We start from the raw sequence: 25,008 nt of genomic DNA, 5'->3' as shown, positions 1-25,008 counted from the left end.
GGAAAAGAGGTTTATTTTGATTCACACTCCAGCATATGACAGCATGGTAGAGGGGTACGGCAGAAGCATAGCTGCTCACCCTGTACGAAACAGAGTCAAGGGAGAGCCAGGAAGGGAGACATATGCTTCCAGGTCACATCAACAGTGACCCCCCCAACCTTTTCTATGAAAACCTGGCCTCCTAACACAATTATAATCCCCCCCCCCCCCGTAATTCAGTCACCTTCCAAAAGCCCCACCTCTGTGCACTTGAGGTGCTACGGGCACATCTAGATCTAAATTGTCCCAGGCGTGGTGGCACACGCCTATAATCCCAGCACTCCAGCCCCTGAATCAGGGTAATCACTGCAAGTTCAAGGCCAGTTTGGAATACATAGTGAGTTCAAGACCAGTTTAACTACATAGCAAGACCTTGTCTAAAACCATGTCCCCTCAAAAAAAGGAGATATATTATTTAAGACACTGTTTGATTGTGTTGTTCAGGTCTTAACCTTACTGATTTTGTCCCTATTTGTTACTGCACATATGTTTATTTCTCTTTTTGTATTTATTTTATGACCTTTATAGTATCTGTAAAGATCTGTTGATGTAGAGAGGCTGGGGATTTAGCTCAGTGGCATAAGCGCCTGCCTTACAAGCAGCAGTCGTGAGTTCGATCTCTGGTACCAATAAAAAGGAAAAAAGACAAAAAAAAAATCTGTTATTAGGCACATATATAATTAGAAGAGATTGTCATCTGAGCCTTATAAAAATGAGTTTCTTTTTTTTTTTTTTTTTGGCTTTTTCGTTTTTATCGGTACCGGGGATCGAACTCATGACTGCCTGCTTCCAAGGCAGGTGCTTATGCCGCTGAGCTAAACCTCCAGCCCCCAAAAATGAGTTTCTTTTAGACGTCATACAGCTGCCTTGATTCAGTAGCTAATATGTTAATCTCTTAAACATATTTTTATGCCATTGACATTAAAGTGATATTGACATAGTTGGATTATAGTCTACCATATTGCTAGATGTTTTCTGTTTGTTGAATTTATTCTCTATTTTTTCTCTTTTCTTCCACATTCTCTAATTTTAACTGAGCATCTTTATGACCCTATTTTTTCTTCCCCTGTGGAATTAGTATTTAGACTTCTTTTTAAAACATTTTAAAAATATAATTCATAGCCATGTAAAAAAATAAAACATTTTAGTGGTTTCTGAACATTTATAAATAATCTTTCAAATACTGTATAAACTTTATGTGTACTGAGAGAACCTTATGGAACCATGCCTCCATTTCCTCCCTCCCATCCTATATACCATTCTTGTCATACATGTCATATTTTGCTTTTATTTATGCTCTAAGCATCCGGTACCTTGTTACTGTGTTAAACAGTTATCTTTTAGTGGAATTAAGAATAGATGATCATATTTTACCTTAATTTCTTCCATTTCTAATATTCTCCATTTCTTTGTGTAGATCTGTATTCACGGTCTGTGTTTTCTTCTGGCCTGAAGAAATTTCTTTTCTTAAAATACATTTCAATTCCCTTCTTCTCCTCCCACCCCATTTTTATTTTCGCAGCATCAATCAAATTCATTTATCTATAAGACCTATAATGTTAATTATCATATACAGTATATGGACTGAAAACCAGACCAATAGGCCAAGAAACATATAAAACATGTAAAGCAATTGTACTAAGGCAAAGTATACATTGAGATACATTGTTCACACTAGATCACATTTTTTTCTTCTTTTTTCAATTCTCTTTTATTATATGTATTATATATATATTACATAGAATTTTTCATGTAAGCAAAACCATGTGGTATATGCTTGTGTGTCTGCATTTCTTCACTTAACATAATGGTCTCAAAGTGCACACATTTACCTATGATGACTTGAATTAATCATTTTTAAAGCAGATAGTGTACCTTTTTTAATTCATTCATATGATAATGGACATGTAGGCTGCTTCCATGATTTAGCTATTATGATTTGCACTGATATAAACATGGCTCTGTACCACTGTGGTATTACGTCTTTGACTCTTTGAGGATGATACCTAGATGGAAAATAGCTGGGTTAAATGGAATTTCTACTTTTAGTTATTTGAGGAATCTCCATTCTGATTTCCATAGTGGTTGTATCAGTTAATAGTCCCACCAACCATGGAAAGGGGTTCGTTTTTCTCCACAGCCTCACCAGCATTTGTTATCGGTTGATTGCTTAATGGTAACCATTCATTCCAACATAAGTATTGTTTTAATTTCCATTTTTTCAATGGCCAGTAAATATTTTTTCATCTATTTATTGGCTGTTTGAATTTTTTCATCTGAGAAGTATCTGTTCATTTCAGATGCTCATTTTTTAATTGGATCTTTAAATCTAGGGGGATCTAATTTTTTTAGTTCTTTATATATTATAGATATTATTCTTTTGCTTGATGAGGAGCTGGCAGAATTTTTGCCCATTCCGTAGGTTGTCTCTTCACTCTGTTAGTGGTTTCCTTTGATATACAGAAGCTTTTTAATTTGATGTGACTCATTTGTTGATTCTATATCTTGTGCAGTTAGAGGTTTGTTCAGAAAGTCTGCCTATGCCTACCTTCAAAAGTTTTACCTGTTTTGTCTTCCAGCAGATTGTTTCTGTTCAAATGCTTAGATCTTTGATTCATTTTTATTTTAGTTTATGGTGGGAGATATTAGTTTACATTCAACTTTTGGCCATATGAATTTTATGGTTGCTTTTTCCAGTTCCATACAGAATGTTGTTAGTATTTTGATTGCAATTATGTTAAATCTGTGTAAAAGTTTTGGAAGTATGTCCATTTTCATGATATTGATTCTGCCTATCCAGAATGCTTTCTGGTTTTCTTTTCTTTCTGTTTTCTGGTGTCTCCTTCAATCTCCCTTTTCAAACTATTACAGTTTTCACCATAGAGGTCTTCTATTTCCTTGGTTGGGTTAACTCCTAGGTATTTCATTTTTCATGGTGCTATCTTGAAGGGTATTATTTCCCTAATTTCCTTTTCAGTGAATATCTTATTGGTGTACAGGAACATTACTGATTTTTGAGTGCACACTTTATATCCTGCTATAGTACCAAATTTGAATATTAATTCTAGGAGTATTTTGGTAGAGTTTGGGGTATTCTATGTAGAGGATCATAGAATCAAGGAATAATGATAATTTAACTTCTTTCTTCCCTGTCCACATCCCTTGGATTTCTTTCACTCATCTTACTGCGCTAGCTAATGTTTCAAGAGTTGTATTAAACAAAAGTGATAGTGAGTAGCTTTGTCTTGTTCCTGATTTTAGAGGAGATGCTTTCGGCTTTTCTCCATTTAGTATGGTGTTGGTAGTTGGTTTGTCATTGGTAGCTTTTATCAAATACAGATAAAGCCCTTCTATTCCTATTTCTTCAGGGTTTTTTTTTTTAAATCATGAAAGGATGTTGAATTTTGTCAAATGCTCTTTCTCCATTTATTGAGGTGATCATGTGATTTTTTTTCCTTGCTTCTATTTATGTGGTATATTACATTTATTGATTTGTCTATGTTGAACCATCCATGCATCCCTGAGATGAATACTATTTGGTCATGGTGTATAATCTTCTTGATGATTTGTTACATTCTGTTTGCTAGTATCAAATATGGAATAATTTTGCATCTATGTTTATAAGGAGATAGGCCTGTAGTTCTCTCTTCTGAGTTGAGTCCTTTTCTGGTTTTAGAATCAGGATAATGCTTGCTTCCAGGAATAACTTTGGGATTACTGCTTTCCTTTCAATTAAAGAGTCTGAGGAATGCTAGTGTAGACCTTCTCTAAATTTCTTGTAGAATTCAGCAGTGAATCTGTTGACTTTTCTTGCTTGGTAAGTTTTATTTTTAATTACTTCTTTAATTCACTGACTGAAACTCTTCGATTTCACTGACTGATACTGACTTTTTCAGAATTAATAAATGCCAAAAGATCTGCAAAACAAAAATCTGAAGAAGGTAGAAATGGTAACATATCAGAGGAAAAGTTTGTGTTGTGAACTGGAAAGACAAAAAGGACATCTCTTTATTGTCAACTATTCATAATAAAGAAAAGAGAGAACTTGAAAGAAAAAAATGAAGCTAAAAGTTCCAATATGGTCAGTGATTATAATAATTCTATGGATAGTGCTGACAGAGTTGACCAATATTTAACAAACTATCCTGTAATCAAAAAGCAAGGAAAAATATTCTTACAAAATATTTATGCACCTTCTGAGCCAAACAATATGGAATTCTTTATTATTCAAAACATGTGGGTTCAAAAAGTCATTTACCATTTAGGTCTAATAAACTAAATAATTGAAAAATGCAAGGTAGCAAAATGCCAGCCAGAATCTCCTTCATCAGTGTCTTCATAATTACTTTTAGTGAGTGCATTTTATTGAAATTATACCACCCTCAGAAAAAAAGGAAAAGCCAGCAAAACAGTGTAAAATGTGTTATGTGGAGAAAGACAATAATCAAAATGAATTTCTTGAAGTGTTCCTTTCGTGGAAATACCACATTTTCCCATCAATTTTAAGGAAAATTTTTCAGAATATTTAAGTCAAGGCTGAAAGTTGTTAACTTTTAGAGCTTGAAACACTTTGCTTCAAGCTCTCTTGACCTCTAATGTTTGTGTATAGAAGTCTGCTGTGATTCTGATGGATTTACCTTTCTATGTGATTTGTTCCCTTTCTCTAAAAGTTTTTAAGGTTTTGTCCCTGTGATGATGGACTTCTGGAATTCTGAGTATAATGGGGGCAGGGAGAGTTTCTTTTTCAGTGACAGCTATTTGTGTTCTATATACCTTACTTATCTGTATTTTTTTTTCCTATGCAGTGGTACCTTGATTCATGAATGCTTTCAGTTGCAAATATTTCAGTGTATGGCAGCTTTTGGGTTTTGTTGTTGTTCTTTATCAGGTAACAGACATGACCACAGCCATCTTTCTCACACAAACACAAATGGACATCCTTTCTAAAACTATAGAACAAATTGTTTGTTGAGTGAGGTGCCACTATATTTGAGAAGTTTTCTGTCATTATTTCTATGAACAGGTTTTTATGCCATTTGTGTTGAATTAGTTATTCTTATATTATTCTTTGTTAATCATCTAGTGGTTGCTGTATCAATTTTTTTGTTTTCATTTGCTATTTTTAAGGTGTCTTTGAGTAGTCAATCTTTGAAGGTATCATTATCTTCTAGTTGGGAAATTCTGTCCTCACAATGGTTCATCTTGCTGCCCATGCTTTAAATATGATTTTTAATCTCCTAGATTTCTGATTGAAACATTTTCATCCACTGTAATTCTTTGGCAAATTGATCATTCATGTTTTATATTGTTATGTTTAGCTCCTCTAGCTTTCTGTTAGTGTCTTCTAAAAGCACCTGCATCACTTTGGTTTACATTTCCATTAGATGTTTAGTTATATCTTTTCTAATCCCACTGAGTATCTCTCTGAGCTCTTTTTTGACTTCCTGCACTATGCTTTCAAGTTATTCAGATGCACAACTTCTACTATTGTGCTCCTTGGTGTGCCCTAGATTGGCTTTGGGGAAAGTAGAGGTTTGGGGAAGCATTTTATTGCCGTTTCTTCCCATGTTTCTATTTTTTTAATTTATTTTGTTTTGTGCTGAGGTTTGTAGATACTTACGATTGAAAGATTTTGTTGCTAATATAGAGATCGCCTTAGTTCCTTTTCAGTAATGTACAGTGGACCCTGAGTTGCAACCAACCTCACATATGAACAACGTGGGTTACTACCAGTATTTTCGGTTTGATTTGTGATCAAAGTCTTGAGTTATGACTCAGATGCTAACTACTTGTGCAGTTGTATACAAAGACTTATGATGCCAGAAAAGCATCTGTAAGTATCAACCTGAGCCCAGACACACATGTCTGTGGACATGATTTCAGTCAGTGCTTTATATAATTGCTGTGATTACTGTGATTAACATTGCCCCCCAAAAAAGCTAGAAAAGAAGCTAAGGAAGGAAGGAAAGGGAAAGAAAGTGATCACAATAGAAAAGAACAGCATTAAAGAAACAACAGAAAGAGATAACCTTAGACCAGTTTTTAATTCTGAAAAGGTTGAGACCTAGTGAGCCAGCAGGTCCTGCGGGGCTACAGGCTCTCCAAAGTAGAGAAAGGACAGCGGTGAGCCACATTCCCGATGTTCTTACGGAAAGGGATTCTCCTTCCAAACAATAACCGTATTCCATTTCATCATCTTCTCCTATGAGCCAAAGATGTCAACTTGAATGGTGAGTACAGTAAGAAATTATTTTATTTCTGGTAAACTAGGCATATTTTATAACTTTTTGATGAATAGGAAAATTATTAATATTTCTGGTAAATTATGTACATTTTACATCTCTTTTGTTAGGAAAAGGTTAGTTAAGGGATGCTTTGGGAGGTTTGGAACACATTATGAGTATTTCCAATATTTCTTTTGGGAAAAACAGTCTTGACTTACAACCAACTTGGATTTAATCAGCCCCCACAAATGAACTGAGTTCATGAGTCAAGGATCCACTATGCTTTGGGCATAGCTAACTATAATCCTTCACCACAGCCCCAAGATCCCACCAGCATGGTTATTTTGGGAAAGGATGATGCAGTGTAACTAGTCCAGTGACCAAATTTTCTGGGAATGTATTCTAATATTGTGAATGTCATAAAGGCAATCTAAGGATTGGCTTACAGAGAAATAATGACAATTATGTGACCTGATTAATATCACGTAAAACAGCTATAATAGTATTGTGCAAGACAAATTGCATTAACATACCATAAAAACCAGCTATGTACCATCCTTATCTAAAGAACAAATCCTCAATTATAATATAAGCATTAAGGCAACCCAGGTATTAACATAGCTAATATGTACTAAATGTAATAGCTTTATCACTGCTAATGGTAGAAAAGAATTCAATAGTAATTTTAAAGAGCTATTATCAAAAGATTAACAAAGCTTTATACTATTAAAGATTTAGGATTTGGGAATGGGAGGATACAAAAAGAAAATTTTTAAATCTTAAAGTGTGATATAAAGAAGAGAGAGAAGTGGTACAAAGGATCTTACTGGGGAATAAATGGGTATCTACAGAATTAGGTAAAGGTAGGACAAAAAACTGGCAAGAAATAGAAAAAAATATATACAGAGAACAAAAATAAGAGAAAAATAATTCAGGGTAGAAGGCTTAATAACAACAGAAGTAAAGAAACGACGCTTGTCCTGTTTGATTGACTTTGCAGACCTAAAGCCAGCAGTCTGAGCAACTAGTTAGAGGATAACAACACGCAATATAGCAACTGTGGTGGATTCCTGACTGCCTTGTCTTTGAAGTCCAATATCATTCTCATTGTTTTGTTTTGTCTCATTTTATTGTTTTGTTTTATTCCCTTTAAAATAAAATTTAAAAAAATTTAAAAAGAAGATGAAAAATAGAGAAATAAAAATACATTAGAAGCAAAGCTGAAAGACAAAGGGAAGCCTCAGAAAACTGGGGAAGGGAACAGGAGGAAGGAAAGACAAAAAAACAAAGCAAAACAAAAACCAACAGCAGTGTTCATAAAAAAAATAAAAATTGTAAAAAAAAAAAAAAAAACAGCCAAATGAACAAAACACTTTTAAAAGCCAAAAGCAAAGAAAAAGAAGTTTCTTTGTGATTTTGAGCCTGTGTTAATCTTCTGGGTTCTGCAGTTTCGTGGCAGGATCCAATTCAAGGCTGAATCTGGCGTCCAGCCACAGGGCCAGAATCGCTTAGCTTGTAACACTGCGTGTCTCTTGCCAGCCTGGCCGTGGCTCCCTGACCATGGATGTCTCCCATGGTTGTCCCTCACTCAGTCACTGTGGGAGTTTACCACTGGCAGCCCTGAGGTGAAGCAACCCACAGCTGCTCTGAGTCCTGAGTTCTTTTGGTCTTTGCCTGACAAGCTCTGTCTCCAGGGGACATGGCAGATGTGTGGACCGGAGTCGCTCAGCAGCTGTCATAGTGCACTGCATACACGGCTCCCTTCTCCTGGAACATTTCCCCCTGAAGGCCTCTGCAGTTACTGGTTTTCACTGTCAGTGGAGTCAGTCTTCCTGTGCCGTGAGCCGGATGCCGGGGAGGCAGTACCAATTGCCTTGTCCTTTCCTACAGGTGGTCTGTCTCTTCAGCTTCTCTGTAGGCTCCAGTTTCCCCTTCAGATCCTTCTGGGTCCCAGAGATCCACCTCTTCCCTTCCCTTCCCTTCCCTTCCCTTCCCTTCCCCGGGTTATTATCTTCCGGTGTCTGGATTCTGAATCTTGGAGAGGCTAATCTGTTGCCGCTTACTTCTTTGCCATCTTCCCAGAAGTACAAGAATTTGCTTTAGCCTTGTTTTTATTTTTGTTTTCGCATTAGTGGAAAATGAACCCAAGCCCTTTACACTACAAGCCCATCTCTTCTTTCCTCTCTCCCTCCCCATTCACTCTCTCTGTCTCTGTCTCTGTCTGTCTCTGTCTGTCTCTCACTCTCTCTCTCTTTCTCTCAGAGTCTTGTTAAGTCACTAAATTGCCAGATCTGGGCTTAAGCTCGTGACCCTCATGTTGCAGCCTCTCCTGGAGTGCTGAGATATGGGTATGCGGCCCCTCACCTGTTATAACATTTCTTTAGGATACGTGTTTTGAAACTGAATTCCTTCAGTTTTGTTTGGCTAAAGGAACTGACAGCAGAATAAAGACTAAGGAAGTCTTATTTCTTCTTCACAATTGGAGGGTATTTTTGCTGGATTTGATGGAATTTTGGGCTCACTTTTTTCCTTCAACACTGGAAGGTTGTTACTCTGCATTACTGATGGTGCACCTTTTGTAACAAATCTGTGTATATGTTTGCTACCACCACTGTACAGTTGCGGACAAGTCTTCTGTAATTCTTACCCTTTTTTCTTTGTACATATTTTATCTTGCTTACGATATCATAACAGAAGACCACAGACGCGATAGTTTAACTAGCTGAAATCCATTTTTGCAGAGGCTGGCAGCTGGGAAGTTCAGGATCAGGTGCTGGCCTGGGTGAGTTTTGAGAAGGGCTGTCTTCCTGACTTCCACACAGTCTTGTTGTCACTGTGTCCTCTCGTCGTCGTGGTGCACGTGTGTGAAGAAAGAGAGCACAGACCTTTCTGGTATCTCTTCTTCTAAGGATGTCAGTCTTCCCCAGTCAGAGCCCTCCCTACCTGATCACCCTCAGCGGCCTCACATCCAGATACAGCCGCACTAGCGATTACAGTTTTACCATTTGAACCTTGACAGGGACACGTTTAGTCTATAACAGAAGGCAGGTAATGTGAGTGTTTTCCCCACCTGTACCTTCAGGATGTGGTCTTTGATTTTTATCTTTTTAATAGGATCGTGGTATGGTTTGTTAGTTGCTTTGCTTACCTTGCTTACTAGCCTTAAACTTCTTAGATATATGGCTTTGTGGTTTGTCACTAATTCAGGAATATGTTTACTCCTTATTGCTGCAAGTACTTTATCCTATTCTTGCTATTTTCTTTGGATTTGCAGTTACAGCAGTGTTACATTATTTCCTGTTATCCCGTAGCTCACAGGTACACTGTTTTTCACTCTTGTTTGGTTTTACCTTTCAGTTTGTGCAGTTTTCATTATCCTGCTTTCATGTTCCTGGGTTCTTTCTTCCGATGTTTTATCAGGTGTTAAGCCCCTTGAACGCCCTCTTCATTTCTGTTGCCATGTATTCTTTTATTCCTAGCATTGTTATTTTGAATCCGACAGTTTTCATGCTCTGCTAAAGTTACTTATGTCACACGGAATATCCCCTCTTTCCACTGGAGCCTCTAACGTTACTGTCATAGTTATTCACATTCTCTCCGACCCTGCGTTGTGTCTGTCATGCCTGTGCCTGATTTGGACGATTGCCTTACATTTTCCAACTACATTTATTTCATCTTCTGGTATGTCACATAATTTTTTTTTAAAGCCAGACATTTTTGTTAGGACAATGGAAACTGAAGTAAAAATGCCTTTGGTGTGGAGATTTGTGTTAATCTAACCAGGAATTATTCTGTGTTTGAAGTTTATTGTTGCCATGGTTATCATTGTTGAGGTTTGTTGTTGCTATGGACACCAAAGACTTGCATTTCCTCTGGTGACTTTGTTTTTATTTCCTCTTTTTGTTGTTTTGTTTGGAGGGAGGTATCTTCCCATTGTATTGGTCTCGTAGATGTAATCCACTGCTGTTACTGGAGGTTTGTGTAAGTGTGGTGGAGGGCATGGGTAAGGGAGGCTGTCTCCTTTTGGATGAAGTTTTAGTCTTCATGATGCACAGCACTGAGTACTCACAGGAATTTCTGTTCCTACTTTAGTGGTGGAACTTTTTCTGTACCCCTTCCTTCCTCTAGGGGCAGTAGTTATCCACCAGGACCTCAGTCTGTGACTCCTTCGCTGCCTCTTCAGGTGAAACAGGGCAGACTTCTTTGGGCTGAGTTCTTTGAGTGCCAGTCCCAAGCGCAGTGCTGTTTCCCCAGTGCTCTCGGATGTACCAGGCAGATGGAGCCTCCGGCCTTCCAAGGAGTGTCATCTGCACAGATTCTGCCATTGCTACTGTTCCTCTCTCCCAGCTAGAAGTGGTTGAAACAGTCCCCAGATTCTGGCTCTTTCTCAAAGACTGATGCAGTTCCCTGAGGAAAAGCCTCTAAAAGAGTGAGAATCACCCCTAACTGTGGCCTCCAAGAGGTTCATTTTTCTCACATTGTTGTACTCTGAGCTTCCAGCGATTCACCAAATTTTCTAGTCTGCTGTCTTACTGGCTGTTACGCTATCTGGTGCCTTTGACTCAGGTAAGCAGATGCTTACATGGGTCCCCTGTCGTCTTAAATGTGCCTGTCTCTTCAGATTTGGGAAAGGCCTCATGTCTCTAACCAGTTCACCAAAAGGACATGAATTTGCTCTCTGTACAGCTTTTTCCTTATTCTAGCCAAATTTCCTATGCAGACCAAGAATGATGAAAACTACATTACTGGTCAAAGAGATTATTTTATTTCTCTCAGTATACCAAACCCAAACCTTTCCTTTTTAGGTTCATCAATCAATAACAATAGAGAAAAAACTTTGTTATATAAACTGGTTCCCATTTAGTCAGTTGTTACTATCTAATTGAGATCGATGCATCTATAAACTGGCTGTGCTGTCCTTGAGAGGAGCTCTAGATCTAAAATACACATGGCCGATGCCTTCCTTTCCTTCTCTGCAGAGGTGCCCTGCAGGGTGCCTGCCCTCCCAGTCTACTGTGTAGTCCTGTTCCTCTTGAGGGACCGTGTTCTGCACAGGCAGTTCCCTACTTTATGTACATGTATATATGCTGATCCTGCTAAACAAACTCTAAGGCCATAGTAATATTATTTCTCTGGACATCACAAAGATGATGGCACTTCTGAACCAGTGCCTGCTGTGACTTGAGTCAATTGCATATGGCTAGGTGTGTTTGGTGGATATCTTCTAGTTGGGCGTTTCTTTTGCTCTTTTGCTCAATTGTCCAACCAAGCTACCACATTTCCTAATTAAGTAGATGAACAATCCTACCATCGGTATGATGGAGAACGTATCAGAGGCAATTGCATATACTTCTCTGGACGGACAGAAAATATGAGCCCAATTATGTGCGTGAGGGTCCTGTGACCAGTTTGGGGACAAAAGAACCAGAAGAGTTCTTCAGAGATAAGTCTATGACATATTTGTCCTCTGTTTTCAGAAGATGGCACAAAGGCAAGACATAGCTGTGGCTTAGTGTCCCTGCAACACCGAAGGGAGAGCATGTCAGGTTGTGGCAGTAAGATTACCAGTCAGGTTTCACTCAAGTTCTTAAAAATAAAAGCTAACTTTCTCTTTACATCCCATTGCTCTATTTTATCACAGACTTATTTTCTGATAATGCTTATCAAAATTTTGTGACAGTACAGTGTGCTTTCTTTTGGCAAACATTTGTAGTTGAAAGATAATTCTATCAGGGAAAATCACCAAGATTTGAAGTCTTCGTGCTCAACAAGCATCTTGCTCATTGAGCCAACATCTGGAGAATGCCTGCTGTGTGCTAGTCATTGATTAGAGGTTAGAACAGAGCAGTGAGGAAGACTCGACAGCTCTGCCCTCAGAAAAAGTCTGTGTTTAGGCAAATGGGAAATAAGCCAGTCAACAACCACAGAAGTAGGGAGAGAGGAACAGTGGGAGAAGCAGGATTGGAAAACCTCTGAGGAGGTGATATTTGAGCTGCTGGTGTCATGGAGATCATTCCTGACCGTTGCCGGTGATGTGCTACAAAAGAAGCCACTTTGTAACAGGCTGAGGAGAGAATGGGTGAGGACTAGGACCATGCGTATGGGTAGTAGTCACATGGGACTCAAGAGGGATATTTCAGGGTTATGGTGGTTATTATTTTGGGGTTTTTTCTGTTTTTGCTTTTATTTTTACTTTAAAGATGGGAGATATGAGCATGTTTACGTACTGATCGGAATGATTCAGTTCATAGGGAAGGAAAAAGCAGTTTGGGGACAGTATTGACTGCTCTGTACTCTTAACATAGCTATAATCTATGATCCTTCTTTCCAGGAATCGTAACTGATATAGATATGTTTAAGAGCCATTTTTGCATATCATTTGTAATTATGTAAGTACCACCAATGTGAAGGCCTTCTACGATTTTTACTTTTGCTCATTTTGCCTAATATATGTCTGTTGCTACTAGTCATCAAGCACATCCTTTTTTAGAGCTAAGTAGTACTCCATAGTTTAAAATATCACCTTTTTATCCATTCTCAGTCAGGCTGTTTCCAAGATTTCACTATTACAAATTGTGCTGCTATAACCATGGGTGCACATATGTTGCTGTGCTATGATGTTTTTAATTTTACTGCAAAGATATCCAGAAGGGGAATAACTGAGTCAAATGGTACCTCCAATTCTGTTTTTTTGAGGAATCGCTACATTGATTTCCACAGTGGTTGCACCAGTCTACACTCCAGCTGACAGTGGAGAAGCTGTTTTTTTCCTCACAGCTCCTCTAGCATTTGTTAATGGTTGATCTCTGAATGATAGCCATTCTTTCCTAAGAGAAGAGGAATCTGAGTGTTGTTTTAATAACTAGTGATGTGGAACACTTTTGCACATACTTATTTGTATTTCTTCATCTGAGAAGTGTGTATCCACCTCAGAGGCCCATTTTTGGACTGGGTCTTTCAATTTGGGAGGTCTAATTTTTTTGAGTTCTTTATGTGTTCTTAATAATAATCTTTTCTCGACTTCCGGAAGAACATGGCAGATAGATAGCAGCAGCTACGGAGGCCCTCTGAGATACCCTGGTTAAGCTCCAGGAATAGTGTGGTACGAGGAGTCCTAAGCAAAGGAGATACACCCTGCCAAGCCAGGAATGAACTAAGCTAAGAGAAACCAACTGGAAATCCAATCCTGGTGCTACAACAGGAACAGATAAAATCTCAGCGCGGAAGCTAGAACCTGCACCACTGGAAGCCACGATTTGAATTTCCTGCTGCTGCTGCTCCATCCAAATCTGCAGGGCAGGGAGAGAGAAGTGCGAAAGCTCTGAGAGCGGGAATCTGCGAGCTGAGTTGAGAGCAAGACTAGCAGGGAGCCCTACATCGACTTGCAGTGAGTGAGCAGAACGGGGCCCTTTCATAGAGTAGGAGGCTCCATCAAAGGACATACTGGGACCGGGCAGACCTGCCAGAACAGGGTGCTATAGTGACATTAGTCACATATTCCCCTCTCAAGCGGGATTGGTGGGGAGTGCCTGGCCTGCGTGACACCGCTGACAAAGACCCAGTAGACTAGCCCAAACCAGGTCCCAGCGCCTGGAGGTGCACCCTAGTGGTGAAGCCTTCGGTAGGCTGACCTGGAGGGGTGGGCCCAGCAGAGGTTGCCCAGGTCTGTGTCTCTCTAGTACACTGCAGTGGGTGGGAACACCTAGCCAGTGCAATTCAAACAAACTATAACAGAAAAAGAGAAAAAAATTGGGCCTCCTACATTCGCTTGTATGGAAGGAACAAAAAGTATGGAAAGAGGAAGCAACAAGAAAGGGTCCTCAGTCCCCAATCCTGAGAACACTGATCCAGGAAAGGGAAACGCAAAGGAAGTCAGAAAACATGCAATATCAGACACGGCACCAACAGACATAAAGCGGTATCTCCAGAGCCTCATAGATGAGTTTAAAAATGAAGTATTTAACGAAATAAAGCAAGATATAAGTAGAATAGTTAGAGAAATGCTAAGCACCGCCCAAGAAAAAACAGATGGTGGAATGGAAGAACAGGAAAAAAGGAGAGAATTGTTTGATGGAGAAAATACAGAAAACATAGAATGCGTGAAGCAGGTTCAAAGAACCTGCTTTTAGTTCAAAGGAAACTAAAAACTATCGAAAGCTGGCATAATACCTTGAAAGAAACTAAGGATAGATTATCTGAACTGGAAGACAGATTTGTAATGTGGGAGCATGAAACGAAAAACTTCTGAAAAATAACAAGAAAACGAACAGCAATAATACAAAGGCTAGAAGATGATAAGAGGATCTATAACTTAAGAATTAAGAACATAAAAGAAGTAGGGACACAAACAAATGGACTACAAAAGCTATTCACAGAAATAATCCAAGAGAATTTCCCTAATTTAGCAAAAGGTGGGGCTGGGGATTTAGCTCAGTGGCGTAAGCACCTGCTTTGCAAGCAGACAGTCATGAGTTTGATCCCTGGTACCGATAAAAATGAAAAAGACAAAAAAAAATTTTAGCAAAAGGTAAAAATACTCATATGTATGAGGCATACAGGACCCCAGTCACCTACAACCCAAACAGAGCTACACCAAGCCATATAATAATCAAAATTCCAGAAATCCAATATAAGAACAGAATACTAAAAGCCTAGAGACAGGAAACAGATCACTTACAAGGGAACACCCTTCAGAATTACAGCAGACTGGGCTGGGGATTTAGCTCAGCAGCATAAGCGCTTGCCTTGCAAGCAGGCAGTTGTGAGTTCAATCCCTGGTACCGATAAAAAGGAAAAAGACCAAAAAAAAAAAAAAAAAAAAAAGAATTACAGCAGACTTCTCGGCACAAACCATCAAATCACGAGAAGCATGGGGGGAAATAATTCAAGTTTTGAAAGATAACAACCTCCAGCCAAGATTGATATATCCTACACAACTGTCCCTAGAAATTGATGGAAAAACAAAGTGCTTCCAGGATAAAGAGGAACTAGGGGAATTTGCAGTCACCAATTCAACTCTACAGAGAATACTGCAGGATATTATAAAAAAGGAAAATACCAAGATTCCAGAAACAGTGGCAGAGAGGCCACAATGAATGGAGCAGAAAGCAAAATGAAGAAGACAAACTGACAACAAACAACAGAAAAAGAGCTCAACAGAAATGAGGCAGAAAAGATCAGATGGTAGGAACAGCTATTTTGGAGAAAACAAGATATCATAATAGCTAGTTCTGACTTAGTATCATCTTGCTTTGAAGTCCCATCAAGCTTTTATTATTCTGTCTCCATCAGTCTTAACAGGTTGTATCTTATTGGATTTTATTATATGTGACAATATAAGCAAAAACTTTTATAGACAAGGAGATTATACAGAAACCATTGTTCATTTTCTGATAGTTGGTTCTAAATACCCTGTAATACTGTCATTCTCTTGAATGGTTTTACATTGCATTGATATGTTTGGTGCTACAGTATACGAAGTTATACTCAAAGATTTCAAGGAAAGAGACACTATGGTAACCACTTTTATGTCAGGATATTTTGTGGTAAAACACTATTTTGCTTAAATGGTTATGTTTTGACCTGCACTGTTTTGTTGTTATGCCCTCTTTCATCTCAGTCTCTTTTTTAATTATTTACTTTTTTATTTTTATCATTTTAATTAAGGGAAAAATAAAAAAATAGGATACATTATAGTAACATACTTTGATTTCCTATTAACTTGATTTGAAACCCTGTGTAGCCCTCACCATCTTGCTTTGACTGATTTTCCCCTATTCTGTTTTGCTTGATAGTACCAAGTTCAAAAGTATAGGCAAAACTGTAAAGACAATAAGATTCATTATGACGCCCATTCCGGTTGACTATTATCTTCTTTTAAAGTCCTGTAATGTCTCCAATGTTTTGGTTTTATTCTTTACTGTTTGTTCAATTTTATTGTAACTGATGATATAGGCAATTCTTTTTAAGATGGCAAGAGGCAGTATGGTAACCATTGTTGACCACCTGGTATTTTGTTTTTACATTATCTATTATGTCCATCCTTTTGTTCTGTTCTGTTATGTCACATTTGGTTTTACTCTCTTCAAAAAAAAGTAATAAGAGCTGTGGGAATAATAAAACCCAAAATGTGTAATTGTCATTGTACAAAAGAGAGGAAAAGAAAGTGCTCTAAAGGATATAACTGCATATACATTTAAGTGTATAAGATAGATAACCATATTACTGAGTTTTGTTGGATCATTGAACAAAACTGTTTGCAGTCTCACTGTTTGAAAGTCCACTTTATATGCTTTAATTTTGTAATTTAAACAACTATTTCTAATATAACAATATGTAATCTATTAACTAGTGATTTCCTGTTTATTTTTTCTGAAATTCTGTATAACTTGTACCTTTTTTCTGTTTTTTTCTTTTTCTCCTTAAATAAATAAATAATAATAATAATAACCTTTTGTCTAAGGGACAGCTGGGAAATACTTTTTCCCATTCTGTGGGTTGTCTTTTCACTCTTTGATGGTTTCTTTTGCTGTGCAAAACCTCTTTAATGAGATCCTAGTTGTTGATTCTTTGTGATAGTTCCTGTGCAGTCAGGGTTTTATTCATAGTCTTTGCCTACACCAATGTCTTTAAGAGTTTTACCTATTCTATCTTCCATCATATTTAGTGTTTCTGTTTTAATATTTATATCTTTGATCCATTTTGAATTTAGTTTGGTGTCTGGTGAAAGATATGGGTCCAGTTTTAGTCTGACACGTGCAGAACCAGTCTGTCCAGCACCATTTATTAAAGAGGCTGTCTTGCTCCCAGCGAACATGTTTGTTACCTTTGTCAAAGATGAGGTGGCACAGTGTGTCTGGAGTTGTTTCTACATCTTCTAATCTATTGCATTGATCTTTAGGTCTTTTTTTTTTTAATGCCAGTACCATGCTATTTTTATCACACCAACTTTATAGTATAATTTCAAGTCAGGGATTGTGATGCCCCCTGTCTTGTTGCCCAGGCTTGCCTTTGCTATTCTGGGTCTCTTCTGAAGTTTAGGATTGTTTCTAATTCTGTGAGATACGCTAATGGAATTTCAATTGGGATTGCATTAAATCTGTATAACCGTTCTGAAAGTGTGGCCATTTTCACTCTATTAGTTTTTCCTGCCCAAGTGCAAAGAGTATCTTTTCATTTTCTGACATCCTCTTCAGTCTCCTGACTTTCCTTGACCTTCCTTGCAAAATCATTTTTTTGTCGAGTTTTGTTTTTTGAATGATCCAGAGCTTTATAATGATGAATACACTGTGTAGTGGTTGCGTGTTCAAATTAAGTTCATTAGCTTTTTGTCCGATTGAAATTCATTAGTTTTACAATCATGGCATTTCTATTTCTTTTATTTTCTAGAAAGAATTAGAGAAACAGAAAAGAATTAAGAGGAATAAAGAGTTGGAAGAAGCAGCTGAAGAACATTATAAAAAGATCTTGCTAAGGAAGAAAGGTCTGGAGCCTTGGAAGAAATTGAGGCAGCAAAGCAGACAAAATGCGCAGGTACCAGGCCACACTGTTACCGCCTCCAAAATTAGAATGTGGACTTCTCCAAACAGCATGAGTACTCAGGTGTTGCAGGAAGTTGGTGATTTAAAATCCATAAAGATAAATGATTTGATGTGTATATTTCTTCATTTTGGAAGAGTTTAGATTTGGTCTTCTAAAGACTTGTAACTTAACAAGTTGGAAAAGCCAGATAAATTTTTAACTAGAGATATCCCAGGTCAGATGAATAGAGGCTCCTCTCCATTTTAGCAATGCTTTAAAAGCAGAAAAATGTATAGGGTATGTTAGTCAGGTTTCTGCTGTGATAAAGTTGCATAACAACTAACTCCAAAATAGCAAACTCTAGTATAACTTAAATATTTGAGTATACTCCAGTTTATTTTTTCATTTTTGTTGTTTTGAGACAGGATCTCACTGGGTAATTCAGACTGGCTTTTGAACTCACTGTGGAGCCCAGGGTGGCTTTGAACTCACAGTGACCCTCCTGCTTCAGCCTCTTAAGTGCTAGGATTACAGGCGTGTGCTACAATGCATGGCTCAAGTATTTATTTCTCACATGCATAAAGGCCAGTTGTGAATTAGGTTCTGCTTTGTCCTGAAGCCTTGTTCTGGGTCCAGCAGGTACTTAGAGTATGCAGTTCACCTGGCAACTGAAAGACATACAGATTCTATAAACCCATCAGAACCTCCAAAGTCCACTAATATTTATTGAACAAAGCAAAGCACAGGGCCAAACTCAAGGTTACTGAGGAAGGACGGAGGCACAGTAAAGTCACACTGCAGAGTACTGGTATACAATTCTGTCATAGCGAGCAGTATCCACTCTGTAACAGATATATGAAATCAAGCACTGTTTAAACTTCTGAAATTTCCTCTTTATCTAGTGCATAGATCAGGATAATCAAGTAAATAATTAAGCTGTCCAAAATAGATGAAGTGATCTTTCCTTTTAGCTTCCAGGCTGGTGTGTTCCCCCAGAGTCCCCCTGTAATGGTCATTTTGACCACTACGGATGACTTCTAAGAGGTTTCCTTGGATGAGATGTACACAGTACTGGCTGGCTGGACGAGGCCTAGGGAAAGGTTATCATCATCAGGAGAGGACTAAGACAGATTCCCTCTCCGTTCTCTTCAAAGAATGTAACTTTTTAAAATCTGTGAACTCGGAATTGTATATTTTGATAGACTGATACTCTGAGCCTTTTAAATTGGTAAGATTAAATTATTAATGTTAATTTTCTACCAGTGGTTTTGTGGTTTATTGATATTATCTTAATTTCAGTGCTGGTGACAGTTCATTCTACAAAACTAATTGAAAGTATTGGCATTTCCTGTGATAGATGTGGTTAAACACATAATAAACAAAGGGCTGTGATGCAGTTATTGTCCAAGTTCCGGACAACAAACCAAGAGTGTCTCCAAGTACCCACTTCAAAACTCAGTGGAAGTGGTAGCTTTGTTTATTCCATTTCCATAACCAGCCAGTCACTGCTCATCAGGGAGCTGGCATGGAAAGGCCATCCGTGGCTTCACTCTATACCTCCGTATGATAATGTAGTAGGGCTTGTAATCAACACTTTTAGGACACAGAACTATATACAACTGGAGATTATTATTCCCTAGTAACTGCCTAAATGTGATACGTAGTAATGTTTTGCAAGCTGGCATGTTTTCTTAAATGATTTAAAATTTAAAGAATAATTTCCTTTTCTTGTTTAAAAAAAATACATAGATGGCAGAAAAGCACCACTCCTCGGCTCTCCAGAGGAAATGTCTGCTGGCCTGGCTCCAGTGCAGCCAGGAAAGTCTGGTGAGGAAGACGGCGCAGGCTGATCAGTGTTACTCGCAGCGATTGCTCAGGCGAGTCCTGCAGAGTTGGCTCCAGGTAAGGCCACCGGGAGCACTTCAAAAGTCTCCATTAAACCTTCCCCGAGAAAACCACATACATCCCAGGATGCCCATGGTCTTTGGTGTATTTTCAAGAACAGTATAGAGTAGTGGACCCAGTTAGTTGTTTGAACTGAATTTGAAAATGTCAAATCAGTCTGTTATAAAATCTTAAGCATGTGTTTTTATACGCTGTACATATATATAAACTGTAACATATGATATCAACTTTTATTTTTATGCCAACTGCCTGGTTATCTTCTTACACTGCTTACATGATTTCAGTAGAAACCTACCCCCTCAGTCTTACACCTGTTTTTATTCCTCTGTTCCTGTCATTTTTATAATGCATCACAAAGGACAGTCCTGACTGCCGCGTTGTCCTTTTCTCTTTATGCCACCAGCAGCCTTTGTTTCTGTTCTGCACGTTTGTTTCAGCTCTCTTGTACTGTTCATTTGCTCTCATTCTTTGTCTACTGATATTATTTGTCTCATTTTTGTGGCTGTCCTCCTCCCCAGTACGTGACTGATCTGGAGGAAAAAGCAAGACAACTCTGTGTGCATTTCCTTCAGAAGAAGATTTTCAGGACCTGGTTTCTCATGGTCACAGAGGCAAAGAGAGAGTCTCAAAGCAAGCACGAGGTTGCAGTGGGACATCACGACAGGTGAGGTTTCTGGCCCCACAAATCACAGCTTCCCTGGTTGCACAGCTGCTCTGCAGTGTATTCTGCCCCTGGGACACGTCTGAAAAGACGAGGGGGAAGGTTGGCGAGCAGGCTCGAGACACTAGGCGGAGTGGGAGCCCGAGCCTGGCACTGATGACGTGGGTGAGGGCCAGACCGTAACCCCCAGGGTGCCAAGGTTCCTGTGTTTAAAGTGAGGAGGAGGAAGAGGCATAAATGTGAAGCCCATGAAGCAGACCTCAGGGAATGTAGTGTCTTTATGAATCATATGGTGTTTTGTCAGCTTTTTAAAACCATTATTTATTGTGAAGTATAACACAAAGTGCATACATCATACACATGCAGTTTAAATGAATTATTAAAAAGTAGACCCCACTGGCTGAATCCAGGCAGTGGTACATCACTGTCCCCAAGCCCAGGTCCTCCTACAGGTCAGCTGCTCTCCTGACTTGTGCAGCCGACTCTTCCTTGCATTTCTTTTAGCTTTTCCTAGGCACGCAACCTTCAATGCTATAATTCAGTTTTGATTCGTTTTTAATTTTGTATATGTGAAATCACATCGTATTAGTATTTAAAATAGTTATTTTATTAAATCCAGTGTCTTGGGAAATAAGGTAGTCCATATAAGTAAGGTTTTTGTTTTCTAATTTTAATCATTTTGGACAGAAATGTTTCGAATGCTATTATGCACTTCCCTCTGAGGATAAACAATTCCCTTTCTTGACGATTTGGTGTTATTCCTTACAAACATCACTCGGCATGGTGGGTGTTTTCAGTGAAGTCTGTGGCTTATAAGCTGTCACGTAGAAGTGCCGCCTTTCTCAGTATCTGCACGTTTCTTTTTGGTTGTTTTCATATGCACATGCACAGGCACACACACTTCGCTGCTCTATAGAATAGTTTTCTTTCTTGGTACACTTTCTTGCCCTCTCCTAGAAAATACTGATTGTTCTTGTTTCATTTATAGACACTGGAAATCAATGGTTTGGAACAGATAAACAAGTTGATTATAATTCTGTCTAAATTAAAATAAATACACAGAAAGTCAGGCTATTCAGAGGACTTGTCTTTGAATGAAATGCTTCAGCTTTAAAACTTAGGAGGCAAGGACTGGCTCAGTAACAGTATCTGTGTGTCCTGGTTACATAACCTTTGTAAGTCTCCCTGCTCCTCCTGATAAGTTAGGGCAGCCACAGAACCTATCTTAGGGGATCACTGTGGAGACCAAACAGGTAACATACTAATGTACTTGTGCAGTGCTTAGCTCAAAGGAAGAACTAAGGACTGTTTTTGTTTACTGTAGTATTTCACATCCTTTTTTCACCTGCCTTTGCTTTGTTAGCCCTGTTCCCAGAATGAGCTTCATTTATCTGATCACAGTACAACCCAGGGGGCAGTCATGATTTTCATTTTCAGGCACACAGGTGAATTGCCCGAAGTATGCAAATTACAAACAGTGCTCTCTGCCCTCCATGCCAAGTCTTTTGGCTCCAAAACATCCTGTTCTTGGTCTATCAGTCCTCCTTCCATTTTCCTAGTTCATCATCATCTGCAAACGATAAAATGTAATAGTAACATAGTGTTCTATTCGGGTTTGAAGTCAGGAAACAGACATAATTCACCCAATCAAGAAATAAAACTTCAGCCAGAGTCTGCTTGATTAGAAGCAGGGAATGCTGTGATTTCAGCTCTTCTTGGCTTGCTCTCTTGCCCACCCTGTTCCTGACCCACTGGCCTCCTCCACTGTTCTCAGACACACAAGGCTCACTTCTGCTTCAGGATATTTGCATGCCTGGTCTTTCAAGTCAGCCAGCACGGATGAGCCCCATTAGCCTACCTTCGTGACTGCCTGTCCATTAAGCGTCCCTGTCCCTCCGGGGTGTGGGGCAGAGCCTTTCAGTAGGTAAAACAGTAGGAACTAAACTGCAGAAGTCAGAAAGCAGGGCATAGCTAGGAAGACAAGATGACTAGCAGGTTAGAGTGGAGGCAGAGTCAAAGAATGGGAGTGAATGGTTCTCAAGAGGAATTCAGGAAGCTGAGGACTGTGGAGTGGGTGGGGAAACACTGACGGCCGGGAAGCAGATCCACTCCTTGGAGCCCTTTTTTTTCTAAGTGAGATTTCCACCCACAAAAATCAACATTATCTCAAAGTGAAACAGCCAAGAGCTATAAAGTTAATGAGGACTGACATGCGTTCCGGAGCTTTGTTAGCTGGTTAAGAGGCCAGAACAAATCCCCTTCCTCCTGTCTCTAGTTCTGAAAACGTAAACCTGACTCTTGTGCACTTCTGTCTCAACAGCCTAACTCCACTTGTAACCCTTTGCACATCTCTGCTACTCTCACTGCTTTCCCTTTACTCTAGTCATGCCCTCTTCTGGGAAAGGCTTTTCTGTGCCTAAAACTCAGCATAGACATTGTGGCCTTAAGAAGCCTGGACACTCATCTCTGACTGCTTCTCTTCCCTCTGTATTGGAACTGTTTGGTTTTACTGCCACCTTGGACACGTCTACCAGGCTCCTAGTGTTCCGACGGCTAGGCCCTGATGCATCCTCCAGGCCACCTGTGCTTTCCTATGCCTGCAGATGCTCTGCTCCCGTCCACAGCCCTCCAGCACCAGGCTTCCACAGTCCAGCGGTAGAGCATTTTCTCTCCACTGGAATTTCTCAACTCACTGCTGTAGCTGAGATTACCAGCAGGCTTTGCACATACGTGGCCTTGATGCCAGCACTTCTGGCACATGTTCCATGCTGTTTCCATTGTCTTTTTGCCCCGAGGGCTGTGGCTGCCCATACCTTGGCCAGTTTCACAGGCGCTGGTTTGGACATTGTGCAGGCTGTGGTCAAGCTAACCAAGGAGTGTCTCACACACTGCAGTATCAAGGGCACCGGAGGCTCTGCCCAAATTCAGTCTCCTGAACTTCCTCTGACCACTGATGGAAAATTGTCACTGTCATCCCCTCCTGTTACTTTCTTCATAGCATTTCCCTCTTTGAACTCAGTTGTGTTTTCTACACCCTTTATATGTTTTATTCAGAGTTATGTCAATAAAATTTTTAATTACTTAAGCTAGAAAGTCAGCTTACCCTTAGAGTTTCACTTTCCACCCCCTTCGTTCTTAAAGGAAGATTCTCAGCATCGCGTTTCAGACATGGAAGAAGTTTGTAAAATTGATGAAAGAAGAAAAAGTAAAAGAAGAAAGGCGAGAGCAGCTCCGCAGAAGGGTAGCGGAGATTCTTCCCGACTTCCAGATGCTGGCACCATCGTGACTCTCGCTGTACGTCATCAGATACTTGGCCTCGAGTAAGATGTTTGATACACCAGTAAACGCAGACTAATGCAATGCTTGGGGTGGGACCTTGCTGGGCTCTGGGTGTGTGTATAAGTTAGCTCTACCCACCTGCATACATACTTGCAGGTGGTTTATTTTCTGGTAGAAACTGTTTTGGGTACCTGTACTTTCTTGATTTCACTAGGATTGGTAAGCATTCACTGTAGCACTCATTTACACAGTGGGATCATCCAAAGGAACCGTGTAGAGCAGCACTGCTCAAATGGATCCTATGTACTTTCGGCATAGCACACTTTAAAAAGGACAAGCAGTTACCTGCCTGGGCTTGTGAAGAGAAGTATGTGTGTCTGTGGCTTCATCGGAGCCGTTAAAACTTAAAAAAAAGAATAAACAAAAAGTATTGAGTACTCAAAAAAAGAGACATAGGACAGGCACTTCCAAGAGGGCCAATGTGTTAGCACCTGCACCAAGCACCCCGCAGAGCTAGTCCTGGCAGGCCCTTCCTCCTCCTGCAAACCATGTATCAAAAGCTACTCTCCACAGCTGCTGCAGAGAGTAGTGGCTTATCCTGATTCCCACCTGAGGCACCAAAGATACTTCATGTGAAGGAAATCCCTAAAGCTAGTAACTGTATCAAGGACAAGCCAGCAACTCATTACAATACCTGGTAAGTTACAACTTCTAAACAACTCACTTGATTTGTCTTCCTGAGTTTTATCTAGATATTGAAATACTTATCTTGAACTGAAAGGTTTTAATATTTAAGGTGGTCTAAAGACTGATAAAATACTCTTGTCTGTGAATTTTGAGAGAATGACCCACTGGAAGAGATTTTTTTCATTATAAAAAGCATATTTATTATAACAGTCAAGTTCAGAAATGAAAACAAACAGTAAAGAGAGAAAAGCCCTGGCAAACTGGAAGTAACTATTATTTGTTATGTTAGAGATTTCAATTGGTAAAATAAAAATCTGGTTTTTCAAATCAAGGTGGATGTTCTGATCTCTTATTTCCACTACCAACAAAATGACATAAGCCTTTTATTCACAGAAGATATGCAATGAAGTATAAAATACCCAAATTGAACTTTACTTCTCCAATAATCTTCCCCTATGTACATCTTTTCCTTTGACTATATAGCTGGCATTAAGAATTCAAGTGTTTTTAAGACTAATGGTCATTAAAGAAAATGGCAAAGTAATTCATATTGAATCTCTTTCCATCTAAACCACTTTTATACTCAATCACAGCACAGTTACCAAATATTGGCTGATATTGGCACCTAAAAACAAGTACATTATTAACGCCAGCCCTGTAGATAAGAACGAGTAAATTCTTAAGTAAACATGT

The 25,008-nt window shown here is 39.1% G+C and overlaps 1 protein-coding gene across 4 annotated transcripts in view; it reads left to right on the top strand.

Annotated features, from left to right (window-relative positions):
* The window catches only part of Ccdc191 (coiled-coil domain containing 191), an 89,678-nt gene extending 65,032 nt beyond the window's left edge, over positions 1–24,646 (top strand). For 2 of the 4 annotated variants that reach the window (XM_013151838.3, XM_063224995.1), the window contains 4 exons: positions 17,652–17,795; positions 19,533–19,685; positions 20,207–20,352; positions 23,491–24,646. In XM_013151838.3, coding sequence (XP_013007292.2) covers positions 17,652–17,795; positions 19,533–19,685; positions 20,207–20,352; positions 23,491–23,635 — 588 coding nt within the window. In that variant the 3' untranslated portion in view covers positions 23,636–24,646. The remainder of the gene's footprint in view (positions 1–17,651; positions 17,796–19,532; positions 19,686–20,206; positions 20,353–23,490) is intronic. The other 2 variants (XM_063224994.1, XM_063224993.1) reach the window with 2 other exon arrangements.
* The last annotated feature ends 362 nt before the right edge of the window (positions 24,647–25,008 follow it).

This window comes from Cavia porcellus, unplaced genomic scaffold, assembly GCF_034190915.1.
Source record: "Cavia porcellus strain 051 isolate PalLab524CR breed Dunkin Hartley unplaced genomic scaffold, mCavPor4.1 scaffold_15, whole genome shotgun sequence".
Classification (NCBI taxonomy): domain Eukaryota; kingdom Metazoa; phylum Chordata; class Mammalia; order Rodentia; family Caviidae; genus Cavia; species Cavia porcellus.
This window is presented reverse-complemented; position numbering and strand designations above follow the sequence as displayed.